General features: G+C 44.4%; 1 protein-coding gene across 1 annotated transcript; it reads left to right on the forward strand.

The window, feature by feature from the left end:
• The first annotated feature begins 7,136 nt into the window (after positions 1-7,136).
• Positions 7,137-10,909, forward strand: tpgs1 (tubulin polyglutamylase complex subunit 1). The gene is made up of 2 exons (XM_075447838.1): positions 7,137-7,511; positions 9,892-10,909. The coding sequence occupies exons 1-2, from the start codon at positions 7,174-7,176 to the stop codon at positions 10,532-10,534; spliced, it is 981 nt and encodes a 326-aa protein (XP_075303953.1). The 5' UTR covers positions 7,137-7,173; the 3' UTR covers positions 10,535-10,909.
• Positions 10,910-11,397: the final 488 nt, after the last annotated feature.

Genomic DNA, 11,397 nt, shown 5'->3' on the forward strand with positions numbered 1-11,397 from the left:
TCCATTATAGCTTTATATAGGTTCATGTATCATCTGCACCAGCATCAAAACATATTTAAGCGATGCCTAGCTTTAAAATGCACACACACCCTTTGGGAGTATAATAATAAAAAATAAAAATTTAAAAAGCTTCTAAAAATAAAGACCGCCTTATCTCTAAAATTGATGAGCAAGGATAACTTCCATCATCCATCCATCCATCATCTTCCGCTTGTCTGGGGATCGGGTCGCGGGGGCAGCAGCTTGAGCAGAGAAACCCAGACGTCCCTGTCCCCGGCCACTTCCTCCAGCTCTTCTGGGGGGACCCCGAGGCGTTCCCAGGCCAGCCGAGAAACATAGTCTCTCCAACGTGTCCTGGGTCTTCCCCGGAGCCTCCTCCCAGTGGGACGGGCCCGGAACACCTCACCAGGGAGGCGTCCAGGAGGCATCCTAACCAGATGCCCGAGCCACCTCATCTGACTCCTCTCGATGCGGAGGAGCAGCGGTTCTACTCCGAGCCCCTCCCGGATGACCGAGCTTCTCACCCTATCTCTAATGCCCCTTTTACACCGCCAAGCTAGCCCTACTCTACTCGGTTCGATATAGCGCGACACGACACGACACGGCACCAGTACCATTTCCTTTTCCACCCAAACCGTGACCTGGAAGTGGGCGGAGTCGGCCCGTTCACCACCAACGTGACGTCGGTTTCAGGCGAAGAGAAGAAGAGGCGACACGAAATACACTTGAAAAAGAAAGGAAACTTTGGCAATACCTGCACCTCGCTCACTGTCCATGGGTTGGCTTTCCTTCTCTGGTCTTCCATATTCGTAGTTCTGTTTACTCTCTGTTGTTCTCGCAGGTGTGTTTTCATACATGGCGGGTGATTATTTAAAGCTCCCCGAGCTTCGTGGCGTGTATGATGTAATTTCACCTGACCAATCAGTGGACATCACTGATTACGTGACGTTTTAGTATCGGCTAGTACCGACTAGACAGGTACTAGCCGGTGCTAAAAATCGTAGCGGGTCCCACCTTCAACCCGCGATGGAAAAGCTCCCAGTCAGGGTAGAGTCGTACCGTGTAGAGCTGTACTGTTACAAAAATGTTCGGTGGAAAAGGGGCATTAGGGAGAGCCCAGACACCCTGCGGAGGAAACTCATTTCAGCCGCTTGTATTCGCGATCTCGTTCTTTCGGTCACTACCCACAGCTCGTGACCATAGGTGAGGGTAGGAACATAGGTTGACCGGTAAATCGAGAGCTTCGCCTTCTGGCTCAGCTCCTTCTTCACCACGACGGGCCGGTGCAGAGCCCGCATCACTGCAGACGCCGCACCGATCCGTCTGTCAATCTCCTGTTCCATTCGTCCCTCACTCGTGAACAAGACCCCGAGATACTTGAACTCCTCCACTTGGGGAAGGATCTCATTCCCGACCCGGAGAGGGCATTCCACCCTTTTCCGGCCGAGGACCACGGTCTCGGATTTGGAGGTGCTGATTCTCATCCCAGCCGCTTCACACTCTGCTGCGAACCGCTCCAGTGAGAGCTGAAGGTCACGGCCCGACGTCGCCAACAGAACCGCATCGTCCGCAAAAAGCAGAGACCCGATTCTGAGGTCGCCAAAACGGACCCCCTCAACGCCCTGGCTGCGCCAAGAAATTCTGTCCATAAAAATTATGAACAAAATCAGTGACAAAGGGCAGCCCTGACGGAGTCCAACCCTCACAGGAAACATGTCCGACTTACTGCCGGCAATGCGGACCAAACTCTGACACCGGTCATACAGAGACCGAACAGCCCATATCAAGGAGTCCGGCACTCCATACTCCCGGAGCACCCCCCACAAGAGTCCCCGAGGGACACGGTCGAACGCCTTCTCCAAGTCCACAAAACACATGTAGACCGGTTGGGCGAACTCCCATGCACCCTCCAGGATCCTGCCGAGGGTGTAGAGCTGGTCCACTGGTTCACTGTTCCACGGCCAGGACGAAAACCACACTGCACCTCCTGGATCCGAGATTCGACTATCCGGCGGATCCTCCTCTCCAGTACCCCCGAATAGACCTTACCAGGGAGGCTGAGGAGTGTGATCCCCCTATAGTTGGAACACACCCTCCGGTCCCCCTTTTTAAAGAGGGGGACCACCGCCCCGATCTACCAGTCCAGAGGCACTGTCCCCGATGTCCACGCGATGCTGCAGAGGCGTGTCAACCAAGACAGCCCTACAACATCCAGAGCCTTGAGGAACTCAGGACGGACCTCATCCACCCCCGGGGCCTTGCCACCGAGGAGTTTTTTGACCACCTTGGCAACCTCAGCCCCAGAAATGGGAGGCCCCACGTCCGAGCTCCCCAACTCTGCTTCCTCATCGGAAGGCATGTCGGTAGGATTGAGGAGGCCCTCGAAGTATTCCCCCCACCGACTCACGACGTCCCTTTAAGGATAACTTTCCAACAGATAAAAGCAGACTGTTGACCCAGGTCCACTAAAAATACTGCATTTAATAAATACTGTGCTATTTCCATATTATTCTGCGACAGCATAAGAGTGTCTAAGAGGTTGTGATATTTGATTTAAATCGAGGTTATTTTATTTTTGTTTTTATTTATTTATTTATTTATTTTTTAATACTTTATTTAAACAGACAAACAAACAACCAGGGGTGTTAGATGAAAAAATGCAAAGATGTACATATATAAATTGTCCTTAGAGCTTTTTCATTAGTAGAGTCTGTTATTGATTTAAAATATAGTCCTATATCTTTAATAAAATGAGGAAAAAATGGCGTTTTATTTGCAAATTTCCATTTATGAATAGAAAATTTAGCAAAAAGAATTAGCAAGTTTATTATAAAAAAAACATTTAGCATCCTTTCTGGGGAAGCTATAGAAACAAAATAAAACATTTTCCCAGCACAAGGGAAAATTCCTTAAAATATGGTCATTAATAAACCTGCTAAACTCCATCCAAAACCTTCGTGTGAAAGGGCAGAGCCAAAATTGATGCGTCACAGTTTCTGGAAGGCCATTACAGAAACTGCAATTAATATTTATGTCTCTTTTAAATTTTACTATATAGTGCTTAGCAGGGTCAATTTTATAGAGAATTTTAAATGACACTTTCTTCACCTTGTTTACAATTAAATATTTATGGGGGATCATCCAAACAGTTTTCCAGTGGATATATTCGGGATATAATGGCTCCAATAAAATGTTATAAATGGACGGGAAACGATAATTTCTTGGAACAACCTGTGTATTCCCTTATTGCTCTTCCCATTCTCCTGTGAAAAACAGATTTTTCCCACAGATGATTCGGCTGGATCAGGGACAGTGAGTGGAATAGTATAGTTAGTGTTTTTAAACAACATTAAAGCTGCAGTCTGCAGGATTTGTTGTTGTCATACGTAAAGTCCTGCTTTTTGGCATTTTAAGAGTTTACATGATCTATCAGAACGCTTGAAGTTGAAAACGGTGACCTCCGTAGTCGCAAAATGCAAGAAATGCTTATTTTTTAACCGAAAAATAAAAAGTTATTCAACTTCCTGTCCCGCCCCATCAAAACACATGAGAACTCGTGCACGTCTACGTGCACGCCAGATGCGCGTACACGACTCCTCATTCATCAACTCACCTGTCATTTGCGATCATGGAAGACACAGTAAGTAGACTAGCCCGTAATGAAGTTCAATAGTCTAGATAAATAAGCATGGGGACGAGCCTACCTTGTATCGCGCGTGCACAATCGGTGATTGACAGGCAGCAGAGCCCAGCTCGTAACCTGATTGGTTACCTTTTACCGGTCCGGTCTGCAATTTTGTAAACAAACCTGCTGGCTTTGGAGGGACCTAGCGGGACATATAGGGGACCTAGAGAACTCATTTTTTTTTGTATTGGGGTATTTAATGTACTACTTTCAGAATCCCCGGACAGTTCCAGGCATTATGCTTGAAAAAGAGTTGCAGACTGCAGCTTTAAGGATAATGATGGATATAATGAATTAATTATAACTGAGTAATCATCTTTCCTTATTAGCTAGCTGAGCCACTAGTAGGATACCATTTTGAACCCAAGAGTGACCTGTTTTTAAATAAAATATATCTGTTGTTCCAGATAAGGTATTTGTGAGGTGAGAAGTTATGTTTATAAATGAGCATCCACGCTAAGAGCACCTGCTTATGGAAAGATGAGAGTTTTACAGGAAGTTTCTCAACATTGTAATTACAGTTTAAAATGAAGTTAAAGCCACCAAAGCGCAAGAAAACCTGATAATGGCTTATTTTCTCTAGAAAAACTGCGTTCAAGTATTTAAAACATTACAACAATATTACTGGGCATGTATTGTTGTAATGTTTTAAATACTTGAACGCAGTTTTTCTAGAGAAGATAATTGTTTTGTTTATGGGAGTATCGTCCATTGACTGTTTTGGGCTTTCACATGCGCGAGCATACCGACAAGAGGTAAGTGACATGCTGTTTATAAAGTTGTTTTGTAACGTCCCCATGCCAGTAATGTGAGAACCATGCATATGGTTTTGATGGTAAGGCTTGTGACTTTATTGTCGGATGGTTTATAAAGTGGTGTGACGTTTCTGCAGTGTGCAAGTTGTTGTTTTACGTGGAAGGTTTAGCACTTGCCCCTAGCCACCACGTAGTTGGCTAGCATGACAGGCTGCGCAAACAGCGCAATCGCCGCACAGGGAGCGCCGATTTGCACCAGTCTGTGTCCTACCGTCAGTATTTGACAACCTCTAGCAATGGGATTGCGCTTCAAATGCCCCGGAGTTCCCCTTTAAGAAAGTGTTTAGCCCAATTTAGCCCAATGTGTTATTTAGGGTAGAGAAATCAAAAAAGTTAAGCCCATCTGATTCATAATTATTCATAATAACAGTTTGTGTGTACGATTTTTCCATACAAAATTAAGAAGCATACGGTAATTGTCTTTACTAATTTTGTTGTCTAAATGTAAGGGGAGAGCAGCATATGTCAGGATAATCCTTAAACTTTAGTAATTAATACTATACCTTTTAGAGATAAGTTCCTCTGCAGCCACTGGTTTAGTCTTTTTTTTGGTTTTCTGTATAATTGGTGTGAAATTATAGCCTGGGTGCCAGCCGAACTTAGCCCCACCCATAAAAGTTTTGGTCGGGAAGTTCGGTCTTGCTCTGCTCAGTTGGGAAATCATTATGCCCGACCAAGAATCGGTCGACCCAATCAGATTGCCAGGGCGGGCTTTATACGATGATGGACAGATGATCAACAGGGACATTATCGAGTACGTCACTAAAGAGCTGAACATGGCTGCTGCTGGAGAGCTAGGGTGTGTAGATTCTGCCATCGAGTCTGTTCTACAGGATCTTCACATTGCATTAATTTTGAAAGACGAACAGAGGAACGCGATAAAGGCTTTTATCGATAGAAAAGATGTTTTTGCCGTCTTTCCTACAACAAGTGTGTGTCGCTTAATCTACGTCACATACTACGTTGCTCTGATTGGTTGTAGGTCTATCCAATTGAGCGAAGAGGCATTTTTTCTCCTGGTTCGGTTGAAACACTAAGGCCGATTTCAGACCAGAGCATGGCTTGGCGGCAGCGAAACGACGGCAGTCTTACGCCGGTTATCAGGCGGTGTGTTCAACTTGGCTTTTCACACCGGACAGTCCGCGGCCGCGGTAGTTCTGCTCCAGCCCTGCTCCAGCCCTGTCTGCATTCCCCATTCATTTCAACGGGACACCGCCGGCCGCTGCCGTCCAAATTCCGCTCGAGTTCTATTTTCCAAAAGCAGCGCGGGACGGAGGCGTCTCCGCGCCGCTACCGCCCGACTACCGCCGCGTCGGTGTGCAAGGACAGATCTGTTTCCATGTATTTTCACCTCCGCCGGTGAAAATCGCTTCCGTTCCGCCACGCTTTGCCGCCCTGGTCTGAAATGGCCCTAACCTGACTCCCGCCCTCTGGTATTAAGGGAACGCCCCCGCGTGTAGCTGGTGAACGCAGCCAGATGACGTGAGTCAGGTTATTGAAACACGCCCCATACTCAAATCTCTATTGAGCGGTATCAGACTCACATTGTGACTAGAATCGTGAGTATGACGTAGTCAGGCTAGTGAAATTGGAGGAGCATCTTAACTGTTGGTCTTTAGAGATTAAAAGTCCTAAGTAAGTAACTTCTTGTTTAACAGGGATATTACAAATAACATTTGCTGGACAGTCTTTAATTGCTAGTAATTCACATTTTTTTTAAATTTAAACATAAACCATAGGTTTTGGAAAAGACATTAATCACATCTAAGGCAAGAGGGATCTGGTTTGTATTCCTTAAAAAAAATTGTGGTGTCATCAGCGAACTGGCTGATTATAAGCTCTTTATTAGCTATGCTGATTCCTTGTAAGGCAAGGCAAGGCAAGGCAAGTTTATTTGTATAGCACAATTCAACTACAGGGCGAGTCAAAGTGCTTTACAGATACATTAAAACAGTAGAAATAAAAAGCATGATTTAAATTTTAAACAAAAAGGAAAGAAATAAGAACAATAGATATTACATCACTATTGGAGACAGAAATTGTAAGAATTTGTGAACAAAGTAAAAATAAATATGGAGAAATGGGGCATCCTTGGCGAATACCACGTTTTAGGTCAAATCTAGGGGTGGAGCCGTTTGTCATTTTAATAGAACTATTGCTACTGGAGTATAATAAATTGAGTTTACGGGCTGTCTTTTTTAATTACAGACCCTGAATTCGATCTTCAGCACTTCAACACAACTTTAAAGAGTTTAAATAGAAAATAATCTTTATTTATCAAAACCAGTGATACTAAAGTCCACCGCAAATGACTCCATAAACCGTGGTAAAGGAAGGGCATTCCTCACAAGATGGCGCTGACGGCCCAGCATACAACACGGAGTCATGGATCTTCTTTACAGTTGGCAGTGCAAATAACAGAGAAGCGTAAGGTGTACTTAAATGTAAAACATCACCCGAGTCAAACTATCTGAAAAGTGTAGAGTAAAGTTCTAGTTGTCAATCTGAAATCAACCCTGCTGCATTAAGTAATTTTTTTGTAAAAAAAAAAAAAAAAATCATTTTATCATTTCTTTCTTTTTTTTTTTTGAGACGTCATCCACCACTTCCTGTTTCCCGACCGTCTCCCCAGCACTTCCGCTACCGTTGCTGCGACACTGGACGTCAACAGCAATGGCTGACAAGGAGAAGCGCCGGCCCGCGGTTATTCCACCGGGGATGCCCGCGGGGAGTGCTGTCAAATCGGACAGCGACAGGGAGTTTCTGACGCAGGCGGGGGTGGGAGACCTGCTCCGTGGGGCCATCCTGAAGATGGTCGAAGCCAGATCGGACGATCCAATCGGCTTTCTCGCCGACCACTTCTGCAACCTGGCCTCGGTAACAGAGAGCGGCACAGCTGGATGCGGCGATGAGGAGCAGCTGAACACCGGCCCCGTGAGCGCATGCGCCCAGGAGCAGCAGCATCTCAACCGGGCTCTGTGGCACCTGCGGCTGGCGCACCACTCTCAGAGGTCTGGGCTCTCCGTCTTTAAGAAAGGAGTACTTAGACAGAATTTCCAAGCAGATATGCTAAAATAGTGGGATGGTTTTCACAGGGACCTTTACAATAAAACAAGCTAATCTCTAATATCCCATGGCATCCATGAATGTCTCAATCAATCAATCAAATTTAATTTATATAGCCCTTTACAATCACCTACTGGTACTCAAAGTGCTTTACAACAGGATAAAAAACAACAATACGTAAAACAAAACATAAAACACGATTCAGAAATGGTAAAAGTGCTAAAAGTGCTGCAGGGCATTAAAAGCCTTCCACAAGTGCAATAAAATTAATTGAATAAAATTTGTATAAAATTAAGATATTTAAAAAAAAGAGAGAGCGGATAGAATGAGCATAGTGGCCCTAATCAGAGTTGGAACGCCAGTCTAAAAAGGTGGGTCTTAAGCTTCGATTTAAAAAGGCCGAGATCTCCACACATTACAGTGACAGACTTACAGTATACATAGTAGTATATTTCAGGCTTAGTTTGTTTTGTTTTGTTGTGCCACAAAAAAAAGAAACTACTAGCAAAACGACAATAACAATATGATATAGATGAACCAATACCTATTTATTGAAGTGTGGTGGCCTTAATTGGCCAAATATGTCAGTAAAGACAAGTGCTGGACAGTAGCGGCTCGTGGTCTGGAAAATAGGCGGGGCAAATGATCTGCGTTATCAAAATGCAAGCTTTTATGGAGCATACGCAATAGGCCAATAGTCTATGCAACCATACGCAGGAGGGGATGTGCGCACTCGCATAAAAGTCTGCCATACAACAAACACAAAAGCCCCATGAAAATGAGCGAAGAGAAAGTTTGTGAAAGGAATTAATACTGCCTACGTTTCAATTAGAGGGAAACTTTAATGCGCAAGCATGGGAAACAGAACATTTCATTCCTATTGGAACAACCAGAGAGCCAGGGCTTTTTGTCATACCACGTACGGGAAAACGTCCGATTGAAAGACCTACCCTTATCCATTGTTTGCTGAACTATATTAATATCAGGTTTATGGGGGCCGAGGTTTTTAATAGCCAATTTTGTTCCCAAATCTAGTCTTTCAAATGAGTTCTCCAAGAGAAACTCAATGCTATTGACTACAGGTTCGAGGCTAGCAGCCATGGTTAAAACTTCACCGGCGGATTACTGCTTTCACTCACTGTAGCCTACTATCAGACTGACTCGCTCCTGAGGTTGTGCAGAGTAATATAGCAGTAGGCGGGACAGTGTCTAGCAAAGATTCTCGGAGGAGATCCTTACAACGTTTTTAGCTAGTCTTGGGGAAACCTAAGCTAGCAGACAAGTAACCTACTGTACATGTACGAAGCTGTCAACACATTGTTTATTGTCTCAACATTGCTTTGCTCATCAAGCTAAGGTATTTCATTAAATCACTCCCAGTTTCCCATTTAGCAAAGACTTCATTCACAATCACTTAAACTTTGTAAGATAGCAACTATAAAGTAAAATCTTTACCTACCACAAACATGAATCCGGATTAAACAGCCAATATCCTTCATCAAATCTGACATAGTTATCCGTTTTATCCAACAAGTTTGTAGGTGAATTTGGCGGCACTGAAGTTCCCACTGGCTAGATGGGCGGAGTAATATATTTCTTAAACCCTTTGAGTCCTTTCCATGTCCAGTATTACATCATATCAGGGCAGATCATACACCTGCCCCAATAGCATCTATACAGGCGCGCTAAATGTTACATGATATTATGCTAAGTAGGGGCCTACAGTGATTCTGATTGGTAGAATGTGCTCGAGAGTTCTAAGAAGGGGGGGCGGGGCCGGGCTTAGCTGAGGGCAGCCAGGCATCTGCCCTGGCCAGTGGCCATAGATCTAACGTTAAGCAGCCACACTGGAGGTAGGCTATATTTCAGCGAAAATAAAAACAGATTCCACTCGCAAAGTCCGTCACAAGCCACAATATGGTGTAATACGATTCCCACTGTGATTGAAGTTGAAATAAATATTTTATCTATAATTTCGGAAAGGTTGGGGGTGTGGCGGCAGGCGGGGCTCTGCCCATCCTGCCCAAATACAGCGGCCGCGGCTGGTGTTGGACACTATTTTGTCTCCTTTTATAGACATAGGCAACAAATAGGAACATGTATACAAACCCTTGGAAAAAAGTGAATAAGCTCAAAGTTTTGGTTTTAGAAATAGTTATAACTGATATTTGAAGTGTATGTGACATGTTTTTGCTCTGAACTGATGTTATTCTCAAAACGTTTCAGGTCAAATATGATTTAAAAAAAATAAATTAATAATAATAATAATAATAATAATAATAATAATAATAACAGACTGACCAATGATTTCTACTTTTCACGCAGGTCAGCTTTCAGCAACAACGTCCGTGTGGCCTACGACCTCCTAAACCTCACCGGGGTTCAGAGACAAGCAGGCGAGGCGCCCGAAGGCTCTGATGGCTCTGAAGGCCCCACTGGAGGTGGAGGTGTCAGAGGAGGCCTCTACATGCAGACTTTGCAGTGCTTGTGCAGCGAAGGAGGAGTCCCTGCCTCCACCTCTGCCCCACTCCTCCGACGCCTTCATTGCCAGAACCATGAGGCTGTCCCATACGATGTCTTCCGTCACGGCGTGCTCACGTGTGCCGTTTTCTCAGACTACATCCGGCAGGCTCAGAAGCTTTACGCTGAGGTGTGCTGCCCGGACGAGGGGCCTGCCTCGCGGGCGCTGTGCCTGGCTGTGCTTGGGACCTTAAAGGAAGCATTAGAGACGTCCCAGGGCTGCGATTCAAATTGCTGTGCTAATGCTAATACTAAATCTTATAGCTGTCTGGAGGCTAATGTTAAAGCTATCCGCTACTTGGAGGCCAGTGCCAAAATCTCTCCCAACAAGCTAGCACAGTCCATGGCCGGAGCACAGACACGGGGCCCCGGTGGCAACATGGACGCAAAGGAATTTGAAAATGCAGCCGCAGAGCTGTTTATCACTCGAGTAAAAGTCGTGTCCTAACTTTTCTTATGATCCATGTATGTACAGCAACCCGCAGCATATCTTAGAGTAGTTAATTACCTTCTGTTACCTCTAATGCAAACTAGGTGTCCATGACACCTATATAAAAAAAATAAACTCTAAACGATGATGGACTCTAAACCCAATCTTCTCTCTGTAAAACATGATGGTAGCTGGACAGCTCTTAAACTTACTGTGGCATAAATGAGGAATTGTGCTAAGTCGCCTTGACCTTTCCTAAATCATATCTATTCCAGGAAATCTGTATTAATCTAGATCCTTTTTAGCAGTGTACAGCTGTTATCAAGAAGTCCTCCAATGAGAAAGTAGCTCTGTGTCCTCTGCATCTGTTGAAATAAAGGAGTATAAATCCTGTTTTGACCACCAATAAAAGATTTCCTTATATATTGATGATGATTTTGATTGTTTTCCTGCATATTAGAAACATAACCTGCCTGGTAACTGTTTTGCAGGAAAAAGCTGCAGTAAAATGAAAATGTATGCCACGTTTTGTGGCTATAAACCTTCTCCTATTATTATATGTGATTATATTGTGTTGCAGGTTTGCAATAAAGCTACGGTGCCATTTGACTGGACGGCCAAATTTGTCCCAGTATCCACGCAGAAGAGCGAAATCAAGTTTCTTACTTAAGTATGTCCAACACTGCCAAACTGTGGGCTGGAAGTAAACGCTGAAGACATTGTGCTGCTTCTAACTTTCTCTGTGGGAGAAAATTGTACACGACAAATTGTGATTTTGTGAGATAACGGCGCGGTTATAAAAACAGGTTTTGATTCAAGCAGACCAACAGTCCGGAAAAGCTTTAAATGACTATGGGTTGACGTGTAGTTTCAATGCGCTG

The sequence above is a fragment of the Odontesthes bonariensis genome, chromosome 17, assembly GCF_027942865.1.
Source record: "Odontesthes bonariensis isolate fOdoBon6 chromosome 17, fOdoBon6.hap1, whole genome shotgun sequence".
In the NCBI taxonomy this organism is placed as follows: domain Eukaryota; kingdom Metazoa; phylum Chordata; class Actinopteri; order Atheriniformes; family Atherinopsidae; genus Odontesthes; species Odontesthes bonariensis.

Bases quoted from the DNA above. Each gene is read 5' to 3' on its own strand.
- tpgs1 (XM_075447838.1), top strand. From the start codon at position 7,174: ATGGCTGACAAGGAGAAGCGCCGGCCCGCGGTTATTCCACCGGGGATG. The intron at 7,512-9,891 runs GTCTGGGCTCTC...CTTTTCACGCAG, and splicing joins CTGGCGCACCACTCTCAGAG to GTCAGCTTTCAGCAACAACG.